Genomic DNA, 27932 nt, shown 5'->3' with positions numbered 1-27932 from the left:
GAGAGCATGTCAGCCAGAATACAGTTTGAGATGGACAGTTCACTGTGAGTTAGGTCTATGGTGATTTATGCATTTAACTCAGCCTCTGCTAAGTAGCAGTGCTCAAGACAGTTCTGCTGCCCATCCTAAGAGGGCACCCCAAGTCTGTCAGAGACTCCAAAGGGGGGAAAAAGTGGGGCCTGAGTAGCTCCACCTGTCCCCTCTTGATAGAACAGGAGCTGCTACTAGGAAACAGATTTCTGAGCAAATTATGCAGTTTGACCAAGGCAGGCAACCCCAAATATCAAAATGTTGAAATATTAATTAAAGGAAGTAGGGTAACAGGAGTGGAGAAACAGATCATAGAGATCTGTCCAGTCCCAGGACAGGTGTCTGATTTCTGGTTGTTTTTAAAAAATCCCAAAAACTGAGTCTGGCAGAGCAATTCCAGCAGAATAAGAGATTTCAAAGTTAAAACATAACTAGCAAATCATAATGGTCCAGTAAATTTTAAGCAAGGAGTAAAAACAAAAAGAATTGTTTAAATAATTTCCAATTCAATCTGAACTGATGAAATAAGGGGTAGGGCAGAAGTACCTAAGAAAAATATATCACTTCCCAATTTCCTGGCTAGTTTCAATCAGCAATTTCCTAATCAGTTTCAACCAGCTTCCTTCCTCCTTTTTTTTTTTTTTCCCCTCTCGGAACAGAGTTATCAAATGACCATTCCATATATAAATCCCAAGAGTGAATCAAAATTCCTAAACTTAGCAGACTAATACAGTAAGTTTCCTAAAAATCCCTCAAACATGCAGCAATAGTTATACAGTTTTAACAAATTCATCCCAAATTTTAAACACACAGTAATAGATGACCCAATCTGGGTTCCTAAATTCCCCATATCAGTCCATCAGGAGTAACGGACAAAAACTGCTTCAGGCTGGGCGCTGGAAGGAGACTTTCAGTCCATGCTAAGGATATATTTGTTGGCCTAGTGTGCTGACAATCAAAACTGATCTAGGTCCCAGAAGCAAGTCAAGACCTGTAATTTGCCCAAAATCTAGAACAAGAAACACAAATCTAACAAGTAAAGTTTAGAACAGACTGATACAAAATGTGAAGAGGCCAGTATGAATTGGCCAGAACAGACTGATACAAAATGTGAAGAGGCCAGTATGAATTGGCCAGCAGCTTTCCAATAAATAAAATAGCAGTTTGGCTTTTGTCCTCTCATTATTTAGAAACCTTTAAAAACTTGAATGTACACAGTAAGAGATAGATGACCAGGGTAAATACTCATTTGCCAAGTATTCAGGATATAATGATTACATATAACCAGTTTGGAAACAACAAAGTATAACAACATATAACCAGATTGGAAATAGCAAGGTATGACATAATTGAATTGCATCAAAAGTTTCTATTGACTGTTTCTCTGATCATAAAAATCAGTCACAGGAGGAAAAAAATGCAGGGACATAACAATATATCACGAGCAGTTATAACTTAACTTTCAGCAAGACAGAATAAAATAGCTTTAATTCATTTTTACTCCAGTTAATTGTCCCACTAATTGTGGAGCTTTCAAACTCCCAAATAGTATTAGTTGTAAAACCAAGGAATTTTACTTCTTATAACAAATTCTATTAACCATGTTTCAGACAAATCCTAAACAGATATTTACCATAACCTAATATTTGTAACAGTAAGAATTTGTCTCAGTAAGTTCACTTCCTTCATATCTAAATAGATGTTTCCATAAGTGAACATTATACATACAAATAAGTTTGCTTTTAAAAATACCCAATATGTACACAAATCCAAATTACATATTATTCATAACAGAAACATTTTCAAAAGAACAAAATAATATTTTCAGAGGCTCTTTAAATGACCTTAGAATGACCCAACAATAATCAATTAAAACTTAGAATATCTTATACAGAATATCCTAAGATCACATAAAAGAATCCAAGAGGTTATTAAAACTATTAAAGTTTTAGAAATACTATAACATCATATTGATAACATCAATAAAGTTGTTTCAGTAAGTTCACAAGTTATATTTCATATTTAACAGAAACATTTTCAAAAGGACAAGGAAAAAAAACTTATTTTCAGAAGCCCTTTACATGATGGGCATAACTTCAGGATACAATCAATTAACCTTATACAGAATACCCAATTCTACAGAAAAGAATCTGAAAGATTTTTTAAAATATCCTTTAAACTTTTAAAAATAGTCGTGCCAAATTATACATCAGTCAGTTTCTTAAAATCAGGCCTATCTCTTCAAATCTTTTGCCAAAGCCAAGCCTCTGCAGGCTTCATCACACTTAGTGTGTGTGGGGGAGAAATTCCACGGGGCTACCCTCCCCTCCCCCACTTCACTTCCAAAGAGGCAGTGGGTTCGGAAGGCCCCCCTAACTAGGCACTCCATAGCTGAAGTAGCAGAGAGCAGGGAGGGTGAGTTTAATCTTTACCTTTAAAGACAAAAAATCCCTACTCCACCCTACCTTTACTCTATCAGGCTCTGAAAACCTGGTTTAAGGAAAAACTGTTTAGCCTTTTTGTTCCTTTCACTCACAAATTAATACAACAGGTTAAAAAGTTTAAAATAACAAGCAAATTTTAACTAATTCCCAAATTTCTTAATTTCTTAATTTAGCAGAGCTCTGAACCAAACAAGTCACAGACAAGTGACAGACAAACAAGTCATATAAAACACATGGACATGACTGTACAGTCAAAAACATATAACACAGACCAGGAGCTATATGGAAATAGAATAGCCCTGAGGGAAGTTGTCAGTTGTCTTCCCTCCCAGAATCCAAACTGAGCTTTTTTTTTTTTTTTTTTTTTTTTTTTTAAAGCCAGATAGTCTTTAAAAAACAACAACAAAAAAACACCCAGATTTATACTCTGGAATGCCCAGAGTTGTGCCAACTGGCACACAGAACCAAATATGTCTTAGACACCAGGTAGGTTCCCCTGTATCCAGAGGACCTGACTCCCAGAATTTATGCCCTTCAGCATTTCATTATTCTGGGAATCCAGAAGTTAGCACAGACAGACAGAACAGAACAGGTCTTAAGACATCCAGACTTACTCTCCCATGGCTGAAATGGAGTATCCACCATCAGGCTTCAGGCACTGTTGTGGCTGGTAACTGCTCTTTCCTGGAGGCTCGGGGGAAAAAAAAATCCAGAGAGCTGGCCTCTCCAAGCAAAGAACCTAGATCCCCAGCCACCCTGAGGCCCAGGGGGAGAACCAAAGGTCTCTTATCTCTAATCCTGCTCATTTTCTAACATCTAGCTGGGGCCTCCAAAATGTAATGCCAGAGAAACTGAGGCAAGATAAAGATTAGAGAGTATTTAATAATTTATTAAATGGGAGAGATTTACTGGGACCAAATGGATCCATGATTTGGTCCCAGGGCTGAATGAGACTATTGTCTATTTTTCACCATTGAGATTGCTTCCATATTGTCATCCAAAAATATAACCAATTTAATTAGGAATGATTAAATTTTTTGGGTGGAGAAAATGTTGAGGTGTGAGAAATGAAGATTGAGAGATTCCCTGACAGCAATGTGGGTCCCTGACTGGTTGCAGGCTTTGAGAACGAATTCGAACACCTGAATGAAAAAGGTGAGGTTTGTGGCAAAAAATTGGTTTATTACACTAAGAAGAAAATATCTTCATCACCAAGCAAAATCCTGTTAGGATTATTTGCAAAGGTCTGGACACACAGCTTTTGATTATATTGAATTCTTTTGGCCTGGAGCTGGGGACCTTTCAATAGAGGGTGGTGATTATTTCTCAGATCAAGATCTCCAATTAAATAGGAGAAGATTACTATTTGGGAGTTTTCCCTTCCCAGCAGGATGGGGCCTTTCCCAAAGCGGGGGAGGGGCCAAAGATCAGGGGAACAGTTTACACATCAAAAGGATGACTTTAGTATTCATTTTTGAGCCTATATGAAAAAAAGATTGTGGAGGTAAAAATGGTCTTGCATTAATGCAACTTTCCTTCAGTATCTCAAAAAAGTGTGTTGGGCTCTTTCTCTACAGATACTGGTTGCAATCTTTCCATCTCTTAAGATAAGTGTTTTTAATCTTGTGTTTGTGACCTCATTTCAAAAAAAAAATTGATTATATGCAAGTATAATTTGTTTCCTTTGTAATCCATTGTACTCTCTTATGAATTGCTTTATAATTATTCTGAGTTACCATAGATTTTTATCAAACTGCTCCCCCCCAAAAAAATAAAGGAATCTCTCACACAGTTAAAAATCCTTGTCCTTCATGAATTATTGAAGCTTTCCCACCCTCCATTAAAATCCCCCAATGATTCAAAAAGCACTTGATAATAATATTAATCCAGTCAAAGCTTGTTAGTTGAATATAACCTGTTATCAGACTTTTACAGAAATAATAGGCTCTAGCTGATCCTTGATTTACAATCTGTTAACAGACTTTTACTCGAAGATTTTGTAGTTTGATTCTTTTCATAGTTTATTCTCTGATGATATATCAGAGTATGTGTGATGAAGAACCTGTATTGAAGCTTTAACTTCATATTTTTGTAACCAATCATTTTCTTTATAGCTTTATTTAACAATTACAGAAAGATGGATGACAACTCTATTAATTCTATGATACTTTTAACTTTTGTCAAAACATTAGTGTACTTATTTAAAGTGAAATCTTGTTCCAAATTCTTCTATTATGCATGCTCTTTGTTACAATATTAAAGATCTGAGCAACTATAATTGTCTATCTTATTTTGGAAATGTTATAGCAAATAGTATGTGCAGGAAACCTTTTTTAAAAATATTAATTAGAAGTTATGCTTTGGTCTGTCAGTTTTTGGTTGACCAAAAAACAAACATTCACATTCCAGAGAGTTCTCAGATTTAGTATTGTTACTTGTCAGTTAACAAGCTCCTTGATTTCTAAGACTTCCAATTGCTCCAACCTTAATTTTTATTTTTAGAAGAAAATTACTTATTTCTGATGAGGGATGGGTGAGATTCAGTGTTCTCCAAAGTGCAGGTCTGCGAAGGAATTTCACTAAACCCAAAGGCTATGGCCAAAAAAAAAAAAAAAAAAAAAAAAAAAAAAAGCTTTATTAAAGAAACACCAAGAGGGATTCTCTTGGAGGGCATATCATTCTCAAGTGATCTGCAAAGAGTCATTTTCTAAAGACCCGTTTTGTGCATGAGTCTAAGAAAAGGCTGAGTGGATGTGAAATCTTGCCAGGGCTCTCAGCTTCCTCCAAGAAAGCTTATCTTGCTCCAGAGCATTTAGATTTGTAAATCAAAGGAGACATTTTGTTGGTGATTTTACATAATTTTACAGGGCTGAGTCAGATCAAGCAGAGTTTTACTCTCATCATTTCTAATTGTAGTTTCTTTATAAAATAAGTTATTCTATAGATGTTCATGGTCAGTCTGCTTCCCATTCTTCAGGACAATAACAGGGAAGAATTCAGAGCGCTATAGAAAATGCGAACATGTTTGATCTTTGCAAATGACAGTTATTTTTAGGCACAACCGTGTAATTTATTGTGACATATCAAACTTAATAGATTTGTTACATGAACTGAGAAATCATTTTGCTGTAGTAAAGTTATAATTATGATGTTTAGTGCTTCTTTGATTTTTCATGCCAGTTCTGAATTTAAAATAAAAGGTCACTGGCAGGAAGAGAAAAAACATGTTTAGAAGGTGTCCTGCTATTCTATGACTTCTTAGATGTTCTTTATTCTTTTCTTTTTTTGTGAGAATTGACACCCAGTTGGTGGTAGAGGCCAGCAACAGATGCCCTTTTTTACTATCACAGTTGCTGGTGTATTTCCCCCTGTTTCTCAACACTCAGTATTTCAGGAACTAAAGGATAATCTTTTTTCTCTCTCCATTTGCAATAGGGTTAACATAAATAAACTCCTTGATTTTGAAAACTGCAAGTGACAAAAAACACCTTTAAAGACAAACTGAAGAATTCAAAAGAGAAACTGGAATATATCAATATGTTTACCCTGTCTCCTTCCCTCCATCCCTCTGAACATTTGTTTCAAAGTGGGGGGAAAAAGGCACAGTAGAATTAGCACTGGACTAGAATTCAGAAAATCTTGCTTCAGCACCATTTTAAATATTTAACCTGAGTTTCCATTTTCTTATCTCTAAAACTGATGATAATGCTGTTGTCACCAGACTTGTTTTTAAGGACACATGAAATTATATTAAAGAAAGTGCCTTAAGAATTTTAAAGAGACATACAGTATGATTATTTAAAATGTAGTAAATTGGAATATACTTATCCTAAATAAGAGTCTCTTTGTATTTCCAAATTCTCTCCTCCTTTTAGACTTTAGTTTCATCGTGCAGGCTTTTCAGGTTTTAATGATGAAATTTTTTCTTTCAAAGAATTTTGGTCTCCTGGAAGACCTTGTGATGCTAAGTGTAAGAAAAAGCTTGCAGGTGAATTACCTGAGTCACAGCGAAGGAAAGGGATGGACAGAAAGCTAAGATTTAAACCCTATGACTTGTCATTCTGGGAATGAAATGAAGAATAGGGGTGGACTTAATCTTTGAAACTCTTATTTTTATCACTTTTACCAATTTTTTTTTCTTTCAAATTTGATCTCAAAAGGTGTCTTTAATCACACGAAGTTTAAATATTAAGACAGTTCATTTTATTTCCTGAACTAGTGTTAGATTGGTTTTCCCCCTCAGGTTTTAATTACAAATCCCTCATTTCCCTTGTCCTCTAAAGAATGAGATATGCTGTTTGGTGCTGCTTTTCTAGTGAAACTTCGGATTTCCTAAAGTGGATTGCAAATTTTGACCTATAGAGAAACCACAATTTAATGTAAAGGGTATATTTCATTGCTAGAAGGTTGATACTATATAACTCTACCATCAGTTGTGTAACTAATAGGGATAACTATTAACTTGAATAGAAAATGAATGAATGTTAAGGATCGTTGCCCATCATAATTGTTAGTCATTATTTATACATATTAATACTAACCAAAAACTTAGATTCTTTTCAACTAAAATTAATATGCTTAAATAAATTTCTGGCGACCTTTTGGGGGAGGGAGGTCTGTTCAGTATAACATTCTATTTATGCCAATTTCATGGTTTGAAAGAGATCTTTAGTGAGCCATCTGTTTTCTGCATTATGTGAATAAATAGATTGAATTTTCTATTCTTGTTATAATCCATCATTTAGAAGCTTGTTAATGCCTAAGAAGGCTTTCAGGGAAAATGCTGCTATATATTATGCCTTCCTTTCTAGGATTTCCTATTCCCTAAACTGCATATCTATCCTGCTCAATGAGAAGAAACTACATAGAGGCCCATATTCATAGCTTGCCCTTTTTTAAAATGGATGGCTTTCTAAAAATGGCATACTATATTTACAGAAGGCAGGAAATTAAAGTTAGCAGGAACTAAACATTTAAGATGTTTGCTTCATGAATACTGTAGAAAGGAATAGCAAGTGCTTTATACAGCTTATTCTAAGGTACTTTCTTAGTAGATCCCTTGGTGTAAATATTGTGCCTGATTGGCTTCATTACAGATTAAATCTGTTTTTATTTTGCCCCCTTTTGTTTCTAGTACTTGAAGCTGGAAGGCAGAAACTGGTCATAGCTTTTTGGAGTACAGAAAAATACAATGAATGCTCAAGAACAGAATTCCATCTGACCTAATACTGTTAGGAATTGTATAGTGTTAGGAATTTAGTAGTTTGTAAACACACAGTTGAGTTGAAGAATTGAGAATTAAACAGTGACAGAAGAATTTAATAAAAATAGGAGGAGGGAGGAGAAATTCTGAAATGAAGATAAGTTACAATTAGATACCTTTTGTTTTTTGTTCAAACTCACAGTATTAAAAACCCAGAGATACTTAAATTAGCCCTTTTCTCACATGATCTCATTTTCCTATGTCTACTTGAAGAACCCCAAAGAGCCTGCCAGTAAGAGAATATTGTGGTGACCTATTTCTAGGAATATAGGTACTTTTAAAACTAAACATTGCTTTGTACCTTTCTAGCCCTTGAAATATCACTTCTTTAAATGAAATGATAGATACCACATCAATCAGTGTAGACACTTTTTATTGTTGATTTACTTACTAAATTTTTGTGTTTTTCATTGATTTTATTTGAATAGTCTCAGCAGATTCAAATTATTAGTGAAAAAGTACTTAAAACCAAATTACATGCTGACACCTCATAATTTATACTTGGAACAAATTTATGTAAATCTATCAAATTACAAATAGTACATGACTTTTAAATTGAGAATTAATTTTATTATCATAATTGTGAAATGCAAATTTTTAGGTTGTGATTTCCTTATTGAGTCAATGACTTCTGAAGACACTACACATCTGGCCCCTCTTTTTTCTATGTGTGGTATATTGCATCTTGAAAGTATAATTTAAAATTTTGGAAATATGTTGTGAGGTGGTAAGGTATGGTGGCAAAAGTACCAGACTTGAAATGAAAAGACCTGGATGCGAATTCTGCTTTTGCTTAGATGAAATGACTTATCCATTGTGACTTAAGTTGCTTTATTTGTGAAAGAAGGGGCGGAGATCAAAACATCTCTTTGATCCTATTCAGGATTATGTCCTATTACTATGCATGTCTAAGAGCTACTGATTTGCTAAAGTAGGGGAAGTGATCAGAATGGAAAAAGTGACATGATTTACTTTTTAAACAAATGTAGCTTTTTAAAAATTTTTTTAAAATTAATTTTATAATTATAACACTTTTTGACAGTGCATATGCATAGGTAATTTTTTACAACATTATCCCTTGTCCTCCCTTCTGTTCCCTCCTTCCCTCTACCCCCTCCCCTAGATGGCAGCATTCTCATACATATTAAGTGTGTTATAGTATTTCCTAGATACAATATATATGTGTAGAACCGATTTTGTTGTTGTTGTTGTTGCAAAGGAATAATTGGATTCCGAAGGTAAAAATAACCTAGGAAGAAAAACAAAAATGCAAACAGTTTACACTCATTTCCCAGTGTTCCTTCTGTGGGTGTAGCTGATTCTGTCCATCATTGATCAATTGGAACTGGATTAGATCTTCTCTATGTTGAAGATATCCACTTCCATCAGAATACATTTTCATACAGTATTGTTGTTCAAATGTATAATGATCTCCTGGTTCTGCTCATTTTACTCAGCATCAGTTTATGTAAGTCTCTCCAAGCCTATCTGTATTCACCCTGCTGGTCATTTTTTACAGAACAATTAACATTCATATACCATAATTTACCCAACCATTCTCCAATTGATGAGAATCCATTCATTTTCCAGTTTCTAGCCACTACAAAAAGGGCTGCCACAAACATTTTTGCACATACAGGTCCCTTTCCCTTTTTCCTTGGGATATAAGCCCAGTAGTAGCACTGCTGGATCAAAGGGTATGCACAGTTTGATAACTTTTTGGGCCAAATTGCTCTCCAGAATGGTTGGATTCTTTCACAACTCCACCAACAATGCATCAGTGTCCCAGTTTTCCCACATCCCCTCCAAGATTCATCATTATTTGTTCCTATCATCTTAGCCAATCTTACAGATGTGTAGTGGTATCTCAGAGTTGTCTTAATTTGCATTTCTCTGATCAATAGTGATTTGGAACACTTTCATCTGAATGAAAATTGTCTGTTCATATCCTTTGACCATTTATCAATTGGAGAATGGCTTGATCTCTTATAAATTAGAGTCAATTCTCTATTTATTTTTGAGATGAGGCCTTTATCAGAATCTTTAATTGCAAAAATGTTTTCCCAATTCGTTACTTCCCTTCTAATCTCGTTTGCATTAGTTTTGTTTGTATAAAAGCTTTTTAATTGGATGTAATCAAAATTTTCTCTTTTGTGATCAGTAATGATCTCTAGTTCTCCTTTGGTCACAAATTCCTTCTTTCTCCACAAGTCTGAGAGGTAAACTATCCTTTGTTCCTCTAATTTATTTATAATCTTGTTCTTTATGCCTAGATCATGGACCCATTTTGATCTTATCTTAGTATGTGGTGTTAAGTGTGGGTCCATGCCTAGTTTCTGCCATACTAATTTCCAGTTTTCCCAGCAGTTTTTGTCAAATAATGAATTCTTATCCTAAAAGTTGGGATCTTTGGGTTTGTCAAACACTAGATTGCTATAGTTGTACCCTATCTTGTCCTGTGAACCTAACCTATTCCACTGATCAACTAGTCTATTTCTTAGCCAATACCAAATGGTTTTGGTGACTGCTGCTTTATAATTTAGTTCTAGATCAGGTACAGCTAGACCACCTTCAACAAATGTAGCTTTTAAGAAAGACTTTTGGTAACAAGTTTTTTCAACTTATTAGAAATTTGTATTGGGCCAGAAAGGTAAGAGGTTTCACAGGTTATGTAATTTGTGTAATTCATTTAGAGTAGGAGCTGTGGTTTGAGTCCAGGTGTCCTGCATTTACCATCTGCTAAAAAGTCACTGAAATGTGCTTATCAACAAAATATTGAGATAACTTGATGAATCCAGCAATGGTTCTTTAAGCTCAGTCATCATAATTAACTTCAGAAGTTCTAAAGTGAAATCCTTAATCTTTTTAGTAATTGGTATTAGGACAGTTTTATTGTGCCACAGTTCCCTTTTATTGTCCTGACTCAGTTTCCCTAAATTATCCTGCCTTGGTTTCCCTGAATTGTTCTGCCTCAGTTCCTCATTGTTCTGCTCAGTCCTCTTGGTGGCAACACAACCCCCTCCCTTCTAATCATCATGATCCAGATAAGGAGAAAGACCTTCAATCTTAGACATCAAGACTCTAGACCAGGGGTTCTCAAACTACAGCCCAAGGGCCAGATGCAGGCTGCCAAATGGGCTGAGGGCAGGAGACAGTGTGAGTTTTTGTTTTTACTATAGTCTGGCCCTCCAACAGTCTGAGGGGCAGTGAACTGGCCCCCTATTTAAAAAGTTTGAGGACCACTGCAAGTCTAGACCTTCTCTACTTAATCAGAATGTCCCCTGCCTCCCCCCATTCTGCCATTGCTTTTCTTGATCCCAACTTACCAGAATGTCAGGTACCTCCCCCCACCCTGTCAGAACTGGATTGATTGCTTAGAACTCTATTCATATATACTTCATGGGAAGTATGGATTGGCTGCTGGATTTTTGGAGCTGATAGTCTCATTCAGCCCTAGAGACAAAATGGATTTTGCTCTGCCTCTAGTAAATCTCTCCCTTTCAAACAAAATATTAAAAACTCTCTAAACTCTATCTTGTCTCAGTTTCTCCAGCATTACATATTAATTTTTGTGGACTAATCTTGGTCATAAGAATTCAGTTTCAATTTTTCTTGTAATTTCTATTATAATAATTTTATCTTTTTAATTCTCCTTACTTTGTATCAGTTCCTTTTAATCTTCCCATGTCTTCCTGTAGTAATCTTATTCATTATTTATTGCACAGTAACATTTTTTTTCATTTTACACCCAATGGGCATCTACTTTGATTACATTTTTTTGCCTCTCCAAGAAAATACCGGCTATGTTGTTGAGGTTGGAAACGGACCCCAAAAGGTTGGGGTCACAGACTAGTGTCACAAAGTGTCTCAAAAGAATTTGCAGGCTTGAACTTATATACAAGTCAAAGGGCAAACTTTATTGTAATTGTAACCCAATTGAGGAAAAAAGGAAGGAAGGAGAAACATTTAATCTAGTTTTTCATGTTATAGACACTAGCCTAGGGCTAGAACCAAGGTCTCAAGAATTTGATTTAGTGATCCTGAGACCCTCTAACCTTAGGATGCTATTGTTCCAACAGTCTTGTTGGTCAATGGTTTTAACATCTTCTGGCTTTAGATAGATATGCTGGTCAGTGATAAGCAAATTCCTGAGACCATTCCTCACTTCTACCAGTAGGATGTAAAATTAGCATATCAATAATATGAAGAACTGGATAAAGGTGTCTCCTTGCTCCAGGTTTCTTGATAAAATCTTGACTTTTGCCCACTCCAATTGCATTACAATTACAATAAACGTTGCCCCTTGACTTGCATATGGGTTCAAGGCTACAAATTCTTTTGAGATCCCTCATGTGACCCCAATTTTTGGGATCCCTTCTCAACCTCAACAATTTGACATTCATATTTCTATAAACTTCTGAAGATAGAAGACATTTTCTTATCTGGATCATTTTTAAGAGTTTGGGCAAATGAAGTGGGGGAAATTGCTAAGTTGCATTAGTAAAGAGAGACTTTCTCATCCAGAATTTATTTCTCTAAGCACATTTAGTTCCTGCCCCCTTTAACTCTTAAGTCAATTATTAAACCAGAACAGTGTTCTAAGAAAACACCCAGATATCAAGTACTTCACAATCCTGTTGTATGTAAGAAGTGTATAGTGACTTGTGCTGGATCTCATTAGATATAGCTCATAAAGGTATTGAACCACTCCAGACAACCCAACCAGCTCTGTCCTCAAAAGGCTTTTATAATATGGTCCTTTAAGTATGTAGTATTTACTTCAAGCAGCTTTAACACCTTTATTATATTTTGCTTGGGGTAATCTCACCTCCAGTATGTCTCCTGGTGAACAAAGTGTAGAGAAACATGAAAAGTATGTTCAATGGTAGTGGTTTATAGGGAGTGTGAACAGGTGAATGTTGATTTGTGTCTGATAATGTGATGAGGAATAAAAGACAAAAATTCAAATAGTCTTTGCCCTTAGGGAGCTTATATTCTATTACGGTAAACAAGGTATGCATTTATAAATATATAAATTATATTTAAATTTAAATACAAGGGTATGGAGATTAGTCTGCCCAAGATTAGGTAGCTATCATGTGGCTAGAGTTCAGCCCCCCCAACTCAAAATATTGAATTCTAATTGACTTAAAAATAACAAAAAACTACTAGAGAAAAGATGTTTTTTTTTTGTGATTGTATTGTTCTAATTCTATTAAGGAGGGCAGTGAATAGAGTCCTGGGACTTATAATTAATTGGGAAGACCCTAGGCCCAGTGTTCATCCCTGACAATTAATGTGTGTCCCTACTGGCAAATAAAATAACATCAGACTTTTTTCTATTTATGAACAACGGAGATAATCATGCCTAAAGTTCATCTCTAAGCTGTTGGAACTTTGCAAGAAATATTTGTTCCAAATTTTGAAAACCTTAAAGTGCTATATAAAAGTTAGAATCATTATTCAAAATTTTTTTTCTTTTCTATTATATATATATTTTTATAATATTATCCCTTGTATTCATTTTTCCAAATTATCCCCCCCCCCCTTCCTCTATTCCCTCCCCCCCGATGACAGGCAATCCCATACATTTTACATGTGTTACAATATAGTCTAGGTACAATACATGTGTGTGAATATCATTTTCTTGTTGCACAATAAACATTAGAATCCGAAGGTACATGCAACCTGGGCAGACAGATATTAGTGCTAACAATTTACATTCACTTCCCAGTGTTTCTTCTCTGGGTGTAGCTACCTCTGTCCATCATTGATCAACTGGAAGTGAGTTGGCTCTTCTTTATGTTGAAGATTTCCACTTCCATCAGAATACATCCTCATACAGTATTGTTGTTGAAGTGTACAGTGATCTTCTGGTTCTGCTCATTTCACTCAGCATCAGTTGATTTAAGTCTCTCCAAGCCTCTCTGTATTCCTCCTTCTGGTCATTTCTTACAGAGCAATAATATTCCATAACCTTCATATACCACAATTTACCCAATCATTCTCCAACTGATGGACATCTATTCATCTTCCAGTTTCTAGCTACAACAAAAAGAGCTGCCACAAACATTTTGGCACATATATGTCTCTTTCCGCTCTTTAGTATTTCTTTGGGATATAATCCCAGTAGTAGCACTGCTGGGTCAAAGGGTATGCACAGTTTGATAACTTTTTGGGCATAATTGCAGATTGCTCTCCAGAATGGCTGGATTCTTTCGCAACTCCACCAGCAATGTATTAGTGTCCCAGTTTCCCCACATCCCCTCCAACATTCATCATTATTTGTTCCTGTCATCTTAGCCAATCTGACAGGTGTGTAGTGGTATCTCAGAGTAGTCTTAATTTGCATTTCTCTGATCAGTAGTGATTTGGAACACTCTTTCATGTGAGTGGATATAGTTTCAATTTCTTCCTCTGAGAATTGTCTGTTCATATCCTTTGACCATTTATCAATTGGAGAATGGTTCGGTTTCTTATAAATTAGGGTCAGTTCTCTATATATTTTGGAAATGAGACCTTTGTCAGAACCTTTGTTTTTAAAAATATTTTCCCAATTTGTTACTTCCCTTCTAATCTTGTTTGCATTAGTATTATTTGTACAGAAACTTTTTAGTTTGATGTAATCAAAATCTTCTATTTTGTGATCAATAATGATCTCTAGTTCTCCTCTGGTCATAAATTCCTTCCTCCTCCACAAGCTGAGAGGTAGATTATCCTCTGTTCCTCTAATCTATTTATTATCTCCCTCTTTATGCCTAAATCATGGACCCATTTTGAGCTTATCTTGGTATATGGTGTTAAGTGTGGATCCATATCTAATTACTGCCATACTAATTTCCAGTTTTCCCAACAGTTTTTTCCGAATAATGAATTTTTATCCCTAATGTTGGTATCTTTGGGTTTGTCAAAGATTAGGTTGCTATAGTTGTACCCTTTTTTGTCCTTTGTATCTAATCTGTTCCACTGATCTACCGGTCTATTTCTTAGCCAATACCAAATGGTTTTGGTGACTGCTGCTATATAATATAGCTTTAGATCAGGTACACTTAGACCACCTTCCTCTGAGTTTTTTTTCATTAGTTCCCTTGCAATTCTCGACCTTTTATTCTTCCATATGAATTTTGTTGTTATTTTTTCTAGGTCATTGAAATAGTTTCTTGGGAGTCTGATTGGTATAGCACTAAATAAATAGATTAGTTTGGGGAGTATTGTCATCTTTATTATATTCGCTCGGCCTATCCAAGAGCACTGAATGTCTTTCCAATTACTTAAATCTGATTTTATTTTTGTGGCAAGTGTTTTGTAATTTTTCTCATATAATTCCTGACTTTTCTTTGGTAGATGGATTCCCAAATACTTTATACTCTCAACATTTGTTTGGAATGGAATTTCTCTTTGTATCTCTTGCTGTTGCATTTTGTTAGTGATATATAAAAATGCCGAGGATTTATGTGGATTTATTTTGTATCCTGCCACTTTGCTGAAATTTTGAATTATTTCTAGTAGCTTTTTAGCAGTCTTTGGGGTTCTCTAAGTATACCATCATGTCATCTGCAAAAAGTGACAGTTTAATTTCCTCATTTACTACTCTAATTCCTTGGATCTCTTTCTTGGCTCTTATTGCCGAGGCTAGCGTTTCTAGTACTATATTGAATAGTAATGGTGATAGTGGGCAACCTTGTTTCACTCCTGATCTTACTGGGAAAGGTTGCAGTTTATTTCTATTGCATATTATGCTTACTGAAGGTCTTAAATATATGCTCCTGATTAATCTAAGGAATAGTCCATTTATTCCTATACTCTCAAGAGTTTTTAGTAGGAATGGATGTTGGATTTTGTCAAATGCTTTTTCTGCATCTATTGAGATGATTATATGGTTCTTATTAATTTGATTATTAATATGATCAACTATATTAATAGTTTTCCTAATATTAAACCAGCCCTGCATTCCTGGAATAAATTCTACTTGATCATAGTGTATTATCCTGGAGATGATTTTCTGAAGTCTTTTTGCTAATATCTTATTTAAGATTTTAGCATCAATATTCATTAAGGAGATTGGTCTATAATTTTCTTTCTCAGTTTTCGATCTACCTGGTTTAGGTATCAGTACCATGTCTGTGTCATAAAAGGAGTTTGGTAGGACTCCTTCATCCCCTATTTTTTCAAATAATTTATATAACATTGGGACTAATTGTTCTTTAAATGTTTGGTAGAATTCACATGTGAATCCATCTGGCCCTGGGGATCTTTTTCCTGGGGAGTTGATTAATAGCTTGTTCTATTTCTTTTTCTGAAATGGGACTATTTAAGCAATTTATCTCCTCCTCTGTTAATCTAGGGAGCCTATATTTTTGGAGGAAGTCATCCATTTCACTTAAATTATCAAATTTATTGGCATAAAGTTGGGCAAAGTAACTCCTTATTATTTCTCTAATTTCCTCTTCATTGGTGGAAAGATCCCCCTTTTCATTTGTAAGACTATCAATTTGATTTTCCTCTTTCTTTTTTTTTGATCAAATTTACCAAAGGTTTATCTATTTTATTGGCTTTTTCATAAAACCAACTCTTGGTTTTATTTATTAATTCAATAGTTTTTTTACTTTCAATATTATTGATTTCTCCTTTTAATTTTTGTATTTCAAGTTTAATTTTTGGTTGGGGGTTTATAATTTGGTCTTTTTCTAGCCTTTTAAGTTGTAAGCCCAATTCGTTAATCTTCTCTTTCTCTATTTTCTTCAGATAAGCCTCTAAAGATATAAAATTTCCCCTTATTACTGCTTTAGCTGCCTCCCAAAGATTTTGATATGATGTCTCATCATTGTCATTATCTTGGGTGAAATTGTTAATTGTTTCTATAATTTGCTCTTTCACCCAGTCATTCTTTAAGATGAGATTATTCAGTTTCCAATTACTTTTTGGTCTATTTACCCCTAACTTTTTACTGAATGTAGCTTTTATTGCGTTGTGATCTGAGAAGAAGGCATTTATTATTTCTGCCTTCCTACATTTAATTTTGAGATCTTTATGTCCTAATATATGGTCTATTTTTGTATAGGATCCATGAACTGCTGAGAAGAAAGCATATTCCTTTCTATTGCCATTCAGTTTTCTCCAAAGGTCTATCATACCTAGTTTTTCTAATGTTCTATTTACTTTTTTAATTTCTTTCTTGTTTGTTTTGTGGTTTGATTTGTCTAAATCTGAGAGTGCAAGGTTGAGATCTCCCACTATTATAGTTTTACTGTCTATTTCTTCTTGCAATTCTCTTAACTTTTCCTTTAGAAAGTTAGATGCTATACCACTTGGTGCATATATGTTTAGTATTGATATGGCTTCATTATTTATGCTACCTTTCAGCAGGATATAGTTGCCTTCCTTATCTTTTTTAACGAGATCTACTTCTGCTTTTGCTTGATCTGAGATAAGGATAGCTACCCCTGCTTTTTTGGCTTTACCTGAAGCATAATAGGCTCTGTTCCAACCTTTTACCTTTACTCTGTATGTATCTCCCTGCTTTAAGTGTGTTTCCTGTAGACAACATATTGTAGGGTTCTGCTTTTTGATCCAATCTTCTATCCGTCTCCGTTTGATGGGATCGTTCATCCCATTTACATTTACAGTTAAAATTACTAATTCTGTATTTCCTGCCATCGTATTATTCTCCAGATTATGCTTTTTCCTTTGACCCCCCTGATCCCCCTCCCCTATATTTAATTTACAGACCCCCCTTGTGACGCGCAACCCTCCCTCTTTTTTTTTTTTTTTTTACGATCCCTCCCCCCTCCCTCCAAGTCCCTTCACTTATTCTCCTTTTCCTTTTCCCTTTTCCTCTCCCTCCTTTTAATGAGGTGAGAGAAAATTCTCTAAAAAACAAATATGTTAATTATTTACTCTTTGAGCCTCTCCTGATGAGAGTAAGATTCACACAATGATTCTCCCCCTCACTAAGTTCCCTCAGATATGGTGTATTTTCTATGCCTCTTCCTGGGATGTAGTTTCCCTCTTTTTATCATTCCTTCCCCTTTTTCTGAACCGACCTCCTTCCCTTTACTACACCCCCCTTTTTTTCTTTTATATCAGTAAAATCAAATTATCCTTGAGTACTTTTTATATACCCACAACAGAGTTACAGTTCTCAAGGGTTCTGTGTACCTTTTTCTGTTTCTCTTCAGTCTTGTGGATGTAGATCAAATTTTTTGTTTAAGTCTGGTTTTTTTCTTATAAACATATAGAATTCCTCTGTTTCATTGAATGACCATCTTCTTCCATGGAAAAAGATGCTAAACTTAGCTGGGTAGTTCATTCGTGGTTGCAGTCCTTGATCTTTTGCCTTACGGAATATCAGGTTCCAGTTCCTTCTATCTTTTAATGTGGAGGCAGCCAGATCTTGGGTGACCCTTATTGTGGCACCTTGGTATTTAAATTGTTTTTTTCTAGCTGCTTGCAGGATTTTCTCCTTTGTGTGGTAATTCTGCAGCTTAGCCACAATATTCCGTGGTGTTCTTTTTTTAGGGTCTATTTCAGAAGGAGTTTGATGAATTCTTTCCACATCTACTTTCCCTTCTGTTTCTATTATCTCTGGACAGTTCTCTTTGATAATTTCCTGTAAAATAGAATCTAGGCTCTTTTTTTGGTCATAGTTTTCTGGAAGTCCAATAATCCGCAGATTATCTCTCCTAGATCTATTTTCCAGGTCTATAGATTTTCCCAGTAAGTATTTGACGTTGTTTTCCAGCTTCTCATTTTTTTTGTTTTGTATGACTGATTCTTGGGTTCTCTGTGAATCATTCATTTCTATTTGTTCCATCTTGACTTTTAAGGAGTTATTTTCTTCTTTCACAGTTTTTAGTTCTTTTTGTAAATGCCCAATTTCGTTTTTAAATGAATTATTTTGCTCTATTGAATTTTTTTCCATTTCCCTAATTTTTTTTTTGAGAATTATTTTCTTTTTCCAATTCAGAAATTCTATTTTCTTGAGACTTTTTAATCTTTTCCAATTCAGAAATCCTACTTTCCTGTGTTTTTTTAACCTTTTCTAATTCATAAATTTTGTTTCCCTGCATCTCCTGTGAATTCTTTATTTTTTCCAACTCCAATTTCAGGACGTTGTTATTCTCTATCATAGCTTCCCTTTCCTTTCCCCATTTTTCTTCAATCTACCTTAATTTTTTAATAGTCTCTTCATGGAGAGAATTATGTGATGGGGGGCAGGAATTGTTCCCCTTTAGGTTGTTATCTGCTGTCTCTCTGCTGTTAACTTCCTCGGGGTTGGATACCCACTCTTTCTCTGTGTAGAAGGAATCTATGGTTTTTCTGGGCTTCTTGCTCATACTTGAAAAATCTTTTGGGATCTGTCCCTGGGGTAGGAAATTATTTACTTCTTTACCAGCTTCCTCCCAGACTGGATGGATGCAGCGGCCCCTGAGCCTGAGCTAAGATAGAGCTCTGGGAGAGAGTTCCCCACCCCCTCCCTGTAAGTGCCTCAGAGGTGATTAGCACTGCTGTCCCCGAGGGCGCTGTGTTTTAGAGGCTTCCCTGAGATTTGAGACTGAACAGTAAAGGCAGCACAAAGCCTAGTCTATGTGTCCGGGTGGGGAGTGGATGTCTGCAGCAGGTGACGTGAAAAGCCCCTGTGTTCTAACTGGAAGTGTCTGCCAGAAACCGAGGTCCCTAGTTCAAAGGTTCAGCTTCTCTGGGATTTCCTGGAGCTGAGTTCCACTCCCTCCAGCTAAACTAGGCAGTGTGTGTTGCCTTGGGCCGTATCCACCCACTTGTCAATCTCTTAACTATTCTCAGGTGGTAGCTGAGGTCACGTCCCCTGGTGCCGAGATCTGCTGAGTCACCTCCAGGGTCCGGGGAAAATCTAATCTGAGTTTTAAAATATTTTGGCTTTCTCTTCTGAACTGCTAAATAATTAGCAGAGAAGAACTAATGGCCTGTGCCAGATTCCTTTACCTCAGTGGCTTCTCTGATCCCAGAGCCCTCCCCAGCGCAACCAGCGCAGTGTGCCACTACCCCACCGTCTGTGCTGGTCTCTCTTCTTCCTCCCCTGGGAACTGACCTTCTCTGTTGAAACTCCAGATTCTCTTCAGCTGGTAAGTCGTGCTTCCAGTCCTTGTGGTATCTGTCAGTCCTGGGCTTATTTTGAGACTTAATTTATCTAATCGGTTGCGAGGGAGTGAGGACGTTCACTGAGTAGTGTGTTTCTTCTCCGCCATCTTTGCTCCGCCCCTATTCAAAATTTTTAAAGCCTTGATTGTAAAACCCAATAGTGATCTGATGCATCTTCTTCTCCTTAGGCTGGATTGTACCTAACCTGTCTCAAACAAATGAGAATCTAATGCTATTTTTACAGACCTCCTGAGAAGGAACTACCATCTACTTTGGTACCCATTCTAGTGCTAAATAACTTTTATTATTAATTCCACTTGGCCAACACTTAATTCATAATCTACTTTTCTGCTCAGAGGGACTAGCTAGGCTTTGAGATCTTTAAAATATTTATCTTAATAATGATAAAAGTAATAATACCAGAGCCACTAGGGTGTAACAACTTTGTAGTCTTTTGTTAGCATTATGAATGGAAAGTGCCTGGTTAATCCTCTGTATTCCTAAGGACATTTTAGATAATTTAGATAATTTTAATTTAGATAATTTAGATTTAGATTTAATTTAGATAATTTTAGATAATATTTATTTAGATATTTAGATAATATTTAGATAAATTTAAATAAAAAAGATTTCACTGTTTTTACATTTCACATGGGAAGTGAATATTGTGGGGCATTACTGACCTGGTCCCCGTTGGATAATTTGAAAGACCTTATTCTTCATTTAGCCACTTCATCATTGATATTACTTAATTAGCTTTTAATGGATTGGGATCAACCCTTCTTAGCTGTAGAGTTGGTTTGACCCTAAGCAGCTGCTTTTAGGAGCCTGGGAGAGAAGACATGAACTGCCAACATAAAAATCGACCCCAGTTGTGAAGATTTTTTTTTTTAACCTTAAAACCTTTTATGCACTGCAATACATGGTATCCTGAAATAAGATTCTTTTTGCTGACTCAATAAATTTCCTATGACACTTGAGAATATCAGATGCCATTGCCATAAAATGTTATATGGTTCTTTCACCTGATTGGTATTATGTGCAGTAGGGTAAGAAAGAAGTCCCTAAAAATATAGGGACTCACTAATAAAGAAGGAATAAAATAAATCTGAAAGCTTCTTCTGCTGTGTAGAATTTGTCGGTATAATAAGAGGGTCATTAGTAAATGAAATTTGTATGGTTTGGTTACAATGAGTATTTGAATAATTTGTCTTAAAATGATAGTTAAATCAGAGTAATATATTTTCATTCTGTGTCTTTCTTTATTGTTATTTACTTGTTTAGTTAATAGTTCGAATATTGCATATTGAGGATTAATAAGCTTATTTTATGCCATTTTTGTGTTAGAATAATATTTAAAATGAATTTTTTTTCCTAATGGAATCAGCCACATGTTTTTAAGAACTACTTTTGTTGATTATGTTCTTAGTTAGCATTATCTCCATTTTAGGGTTAAAAAAAAAGTAACCTAAAAGTTTGCAAGAATATATTCCAGCTTCTTTTAGAGGTACATCTCCACAAAGAGAATTAACTGTTTTTAATTTTATATATTTCTAATTTACATCTGTAAATGTCATTTTTGTCATTTATCTATCTCTTTAGAATAAAGGGATGATATTGTGTCATCTCATTGATACATTGTAACCCATTCTTGATGATTTTTTTGTCATCTCAAAAGTAAAAATCTTAATTTAGGTTTGCCTAGAAAGATTTTCTTGCTATTTTTTTTAGCTTTACTTTACCCCATTTGGGCTATTCTGCCACCCCTTTTAGATTAATAAATATTAGTAGCATCTTCACCAAAAAAACCTCAACCTATAGGCTTTGCAAAATGACTGCTTTGGAAAGGATTTCTAATATCGAGGCTTCTTTTCCTTGATAATACTAAGCATTCAATTGTCTTTTCCCCATCCCTACAATAGACCTCGAACTTGTAAAACCTTGTGAAAGCCAAATCATCCATTGTGCTCCCTATCCTTTAAAGAAACTTGAGAAAAATTCCATCTTGCTTATATGTAGATTGCACTAAACATGTCTTGCTTCTTAAGAAAATATTAGAATGCAATATGAGGTGTAATGGCCTGATTTAATTTGTTTCCATATGCACAGTGCCTAGCACAGTGATTAGCCTGGTACAGTGAATTAACAGATGAATGGTTGTATAACTAGCTAATCTTATATAAAGTGGAATGAGTGGCCTAAGAGTCAGAGAATCTGGATTAAAATCCTGGCTCCAAGGTTTATTACCTATATGACCATGGACAAGACATTTAACCCTTTAGGGTCTTTGTAAAAATGAGGGAGTTGGATTAGGTGGCCTTAAGTCCCTTTAAGTTCCAGATTTGTGGTCCTGGAAAAAGAGTGTTTATCAATCTACATTTTTTTTTCCCTCTTCTAGTACTTACTATCATCCATTCCTTGTCATTCTCTTTCTTTTTGTGTCTGTCTCTCTCTCTCTCTCTCTCTCTCTCTCTCTCTCTCTCTCTCTCTCTCTCTCTCTCTCTCTTTAACCTTAACTCATATGACAGAAGCTGAAAAGCTTTGGAACATCATCATATAAGCATTAGTTTCAGTAATTAATACAGAGGGATTTGATACAGATGGATTGGTGCTAGTGTCCAATAAGCAAGATTATACACTATACACCAAATTTTGACTTAATGCCTGGTAGCTCCAAGAAACTAATGTGTGTCTTCTTTTTCTCCTCCCTTTATTAGGGCAGAGCTTGGGGTATGGCTTTGTGAACTACATTGACCCTAAGGATGCAGAAAAAGCTATCAACACACTGAATGGATTGAGACTTCAAACCAAAACAATAAAAGTATGTTTATGGTTTTTTTCTGTTGATTTTTATAGCTTCTTGGAGCTTTATAAGTTATTGGGTTTGGGTTTTTTTTTTCCTTTTTAATACTTAAAAATAAATCAAAACAACCTGATGGGTGTTCAGAGGTTAGGAGAGGTAGAGATATATATTTAAAGTTGTTTATAATTGATCTGATCTCCTTTACCTACCAGAGGCATGACTGTTAAGGTCGCTCTCTTGCAAGTGCCATAATAAATTGTTTTGAAGTGGGAATGATAAATTCATAAATGCTACTTTGACCTTTATTAATGAGTGGTAATAGAGATTTGCTTAAAGTAAACACTCTAGAGAAGCTTAAGTATAGCTCTTTTCTTATAGATACTTATTTGTTTAATAACTTAAAAAAAACAAAAAAACCTTTTTCCCTTTGAAGTTTAATTCAATTTGAGATAAATGAACTTTGAGGTTTCCCCCTTTTGATGGAAACTTTGGGCCAGCTTGTGGGCTAGATCAGCTTATTCTTAGTGATGCGGTCAAGGCACCAAAATGATGCGATTAGTGGCAGTACGGAGTTGAGATGTGAGAAGCACAGGTTCAATATAAAAGAATTCATGAACCCAAAATATTAGACTGGCAAAAAGGAAGTTTACTGGCACTGCAGAAGTCAGCTTTGCTAGGAGACTGACTTCCTTAGTGGCAAGGTCCTGGCAGAGAGATAAAGGTCCTAGCAGAGAAATCCTGGCAGAGAGATAAACAGAGGTGTTAACATTGAGAAGAGGGTGTCTCTTCAAGATGGACAGGTCCAGGTAGGCAGCTATGCGATTTCTGACCTCTGCAAATTATAAGTTAAAAATTGCCTTTTTTATAAGAGATCAATTAAATAAGATTACTGTCCCCAGGCCTAGATTTCCAGTAGAATAAGACCACTTAACTTCAAGCTAAGTAGGAATGGTCCTGGACTAATTTTCAACTCAATAGAGGGTGCAGCTAGTCCCACCAAGATAACAGAATGAAACTACTTTATCTTGATTCCATGAGGCAGGCCTCTCCTAGAGGAGAGTTTCTCAAGAGTTAAAGGAGAGTTTCTCCCCTGCCAAAGTCAGAGGACAGTTTTGGGGTTCCTCCCATAATTAGGATTTGTAAAAACACCTATTCTGGGAATTTGGTTATTCCTAGACTATCCTGTTTGTAAGGAATAATGAGAAGCTGAATATCAGCCCATCCATTTTCTATTGTCTAGAGCTCCAACTTTTGAGGACACAATCTTTGTGATCTTGATGGGCATGTCTTTAGACAGGTTTGGGTTCTGATCATCTAGATGAATACCATCTGACTCCTACTTGATCTTGCATTTATCTCCCTAAACTCTTCCCCAATACCTCCTCTTACTCCCTAGATCCTGTCTCTGCTCTCCTCAGACTTTAAAAGTTGTGTCCCCAAAAATTAAGGTGCTCATTCAATATAACTACCTACTTTGTTGTTTTTGCTTGAGCCTATGAAGCTATTATGTAAAATATAATAGCAAATCTTTCTAAGTATGTCTATGATGCTTTTTTTGTGCTGCAAATTAAAGCTATTATATTATTTTTGTATAATATTCTTTTACAACTGTCACTTCCAAATTTCTTTCTATTTACTTCTGATGCCTATTTTATTACACTTGTGGCTTTTTTTTTTTTTTTTTAGCTTTGTCATGCTTTAGATAACCACACAGTTCCACAGGTGAACTTAAATATTTTTGTAAGTTAATTCTATCGTGTAATGTAAGAAGCTGCTCTAATCTATACGTAAGAATTTTTCTCTTTAAGTTGAGAACTTTTTCTTACTGGAATTATTAAATTAGTCCACAACCAAGGAATTAGTAAGTAGAAAGGGGAAATGAAATGCAAAAGAATGGCTGATGTGATTGATGAGAACAATTCCTAGTCAAATGATGTGTGTGGAGTTTAGCAAATGATGAGATTGATGTGTAGTATTCAAGTATTGGGGTTTTGTTCATGTGAAGAATTCACAGTGGCTATTTTCTTTGGCAAATGAGAGGTTTATTTAGGAGAAGAGGTTACATATAAAATGAAGTGATCCAATAGACATCACGATTGGTGAATATGGCAATTAATAATGGAAAAAAGTTTCCCTGTGGAACTCAAAATTAACTAGAAGAAAATGAATACCCCATGATGTACCCTTAGCTGCTAAGCCAAATTCATAAAAGAATTTAGCACCCTAAAAGAGTTAGTTGTAAAAAAGAGAAGTACACCATAAGGTATAGTGGAGAAATGAGTGGAGAGATACCATATATCGTGTAGCATGGGGGAGAGAAGGGGAAAGACACCATGAAGGCATAGTGCTGTGGAGGGCTATAACCTCAAAAGGTATTTAGGAAAGATGACATAAGCCATAGATAAATTCATAGGGGATTTGATATAACTCTTTCTTACTGAATGTAGCAAGGTGGAACTACTACCTCCACTGAGGTTAAACTGATCCCCATCAATGCCCTCCCCTGCTTGCCTTAGGGAGCAATTTTATTAGTACTTCAGGCTCTCTCTGTCAGTTATTCAGGACCTCCTTTTTGGCCAAGTTCCACCCCTCTTTTGACTTAAAAAATTAAGAAATATATGTTTGACACTTTAGAATTTTAAGTTTGGACTAGCTTTTCTACTTACTCATATTCATGTGTGTATTCTATGATATTATATAAAAGTTCAGAATGTATAATAGCACATCTCTTACTGGGCACCCAGTCATAGAGACACATGTACACATATTCATACACAAACACAACCATTTGCTGAAAGACATAATGTTTCTATATATATATATATATATATATATATATATATATATATATATATATATATATATATATATATGGCTTCTCTTCTTTCTTTGGTTCTATCATTGCTCTCTGGAAACTTATATTATTGTAGCTTGCTCTCCCTGCACTCTTGAGTAAATGAGTGGAATGAAGTAGATAAAAATGGAGGATACCCTTTTATCCTATATCATTTCCAAGAAAAGTGTCTTATTTAGTTAACTTTTTCCAGATGGTGTGACTAACTCTCTAGATGATCTGACTGCAAGTTAGTGGGAGGGGAGAACAAATAAAGGAGTGTTGGAGGAGTACTCTAAATAAAGAGTTCAGAGGGCACTTTTGGAGGGAGGAAAAAAAACCCCTATAATTAACAAGAGAGAAGCTATTGCTCTGCGGTACTTTTCAGGGACTATGACTGTAAGTTTTATTTCCAGTTGGATTCAAGTGGAAAACAGGTTAAAAAAAAAAAAAAGATTAGGGAAAGGACAGTAATGACTAGTGCCTTTTACATTCTGACATGTTACTACTGATGAGTTGCAAATGTGAGAACTGAGGGAAAGAGACCCCCCCCCCCTAACAGCAATGGGATCCCCTTGGCCAGTGGTAGATTGTGTGAAAGAATTTGCAAACTCCACTGAATACAGACATGGGGTTTGTGGCAGAGAATGGGTTTTGTTTGCACTAAGAAGCCAGCTTGCTAGGAAGACAAGACTTATTAGTGGGCAAGGAATATAGCAAAGATGGGTTACACTGAGAAGAAAATATCTTCAGCAGTGGGCATAATCCTGTTAGGATTTCTGCAAAGATAGGTTTGACCAACCCTTGATTATATTGGGTATAGCTTGGCCTGGGGATTGGGGAGCAGTTTGAGCCACTCACTATAGAGGGCTATTGACTATGAGATCTCTAATTGAATGAAATCACCTAACTGGGAATTTGAGCCACTGGGAGTCATTCTAAGGACTAAGATTCAGTTCATTAGAGGGTAGAGATTATGTCCCTGGCCAAGATCTTCAATTGAATGAGAACTTATCTGGGTGTCTCCATTATGGACAGAAGAGTGTTCTTCTCCCAGGGGAGAACTTAAGAACTTGAATCACCCTTCTCTCACAATTAAAAGGAAATGCAGTTTCAGGGCCCTCCCCAAAGGTTAAAGGGGACACAATTTACACCCTTACTTCCTTTTTTAATTTTCTGAGACAAAGAAGAAAGTAACTACAAGCTGCTTTTTCTCTTGCTACCATCCATTCAATTCTTGCAAAAATATCAGATAATAGCTGTTACCCCCAATTTGGGCCAAATTTGTTTGGGAGGAAAAGCACAACCACTTTCCAATCCTTTGTGATATTTTATTTCTTTATTTTTTTTTCAATTTTTTTGTTTCAGTTAGAGATAACTTGTGTGTAGAGATAACTTGTGTTTCTCCCTCCCCCCCTTTAAAACTATATATTGAGCCAGATTTTCTTCATTCAGTACCCAGGCTTTTTCTCGATTCTAAGTACTTTTTGGAAGCTATATTGTCTTTCAAATCCCTAGGGTATACTTCCATAATTCTTTTCTTCCCTTCCCTCCAATCCATCTGGTTTATTGTAATTAGATTAATGTTCCTAAAACATTACTTTCATTATGCTACTTATCTAATCAAAAATTTATAATATTTCCATAGTGCTTACCATATTGTCTAAGCTTTTAGCTTCATATACTTCTTCCCTTACCATTCTTTATTTCCCCTTCTACCCTACTATGTCTTTATTATATATTCAATTTAATTTTCTAATACTCTTAAAATGCTGGCATTTTGCTGCAGTTAAAACTGTATCTTCGCAATCTTCTGGCCATACCACATTAATTCTTGCCTCTGTGGTCATGCTGTGCCTGCTGTCTAGAATGCCCTTCTCATTCTTCTTCATTAATCTGATTTTTTTTTTCCATACTGAGGGGGCCAGCTCAAGTCTCATTTCTTCCCTTAAGCCTTCCTCTGTCATTTCAACTTGGTCTTTGTCTTTCTAAAATCTGATAGTATTTTTAGTTTGTGCCATGCAGTTTAATGAATAATTAATTATATAATGTTTGGTTCTCTTAACTATTATTAACCTAATACAGTCTGTCCTATTGGATTATAAACTTCTCAAAGTTAAGACTATCTTTTCTGTTTTTAGCATAGTGTTCTGGGTACAGATTAACCTGCTTATTGTAAATGCAGGAAAAATGTATTTATCTGATATTCTATCACCTGCAACTTCCTTGAGTGTAGTTTATATATATTTACATATGGTATTTTGATTTATGTTCATCATAATGATCTGATGATTTTAAAATTTGGAAAAGCTTTCTAGATCATTAGACAAATTGTACTATATTGAATGCAGTTTGTGTTAATCTATTTAACTTTATTTCTAGTTTTGACAATCAGTTATATATATAAAATAGCTTTTCATTAAGATATTTGGTTTAACAATA

The 27932-nt window shown here is 35.4% G+C and overlaps 1 protein-coding gene across 24 annotated transcripts in view; it reads left to right on the top strand.

Annotated features, from left to right (window-relative positions):
• ELAVL2 (ELAV like RNA binding protein 2) overlaps positions 1 to 27932 on the top strand; it is a 211329-nt gene that overhangs the window by 114140 nt on the left and 69257 nt on the right. For all 24 annotated transcript variants that reach the window (XM_074280765.1, XM_074280762.1, XM_074280751.1 and 21 more), the window contains one exon: positions 22572 to 22675. In XM_074280765.1, coding sequence (XP_074136866.1) covers positions 22572 to 22675 — 104 coding nt within the window. The remainder of the gene's footprint in view (positions 1 to 22571; positions 22676 to 27932) is intronic.

This window comes from Sminthopsis crassicaudata, chromosome 1 (assembly GCF_048593235.1).
Source record: "Sminthopsis crassicaudata isolate SCR6 chromosome 1, ASM4859323v1, whole genome shotgun sequence".
Classification (NCBI taxonomy): Eukaryota; Metazoa; Chordata; class Mammalia; order Dasyuromorphia; family Dasyuridae; genus Sminthopsis; species Sminthopsis crassicaudata.
The sequence above is the reverse complement of the archived record's forward strand: the minus strand, read 5'-3'. Positions and strand labels throughout refer to the sequence as shown.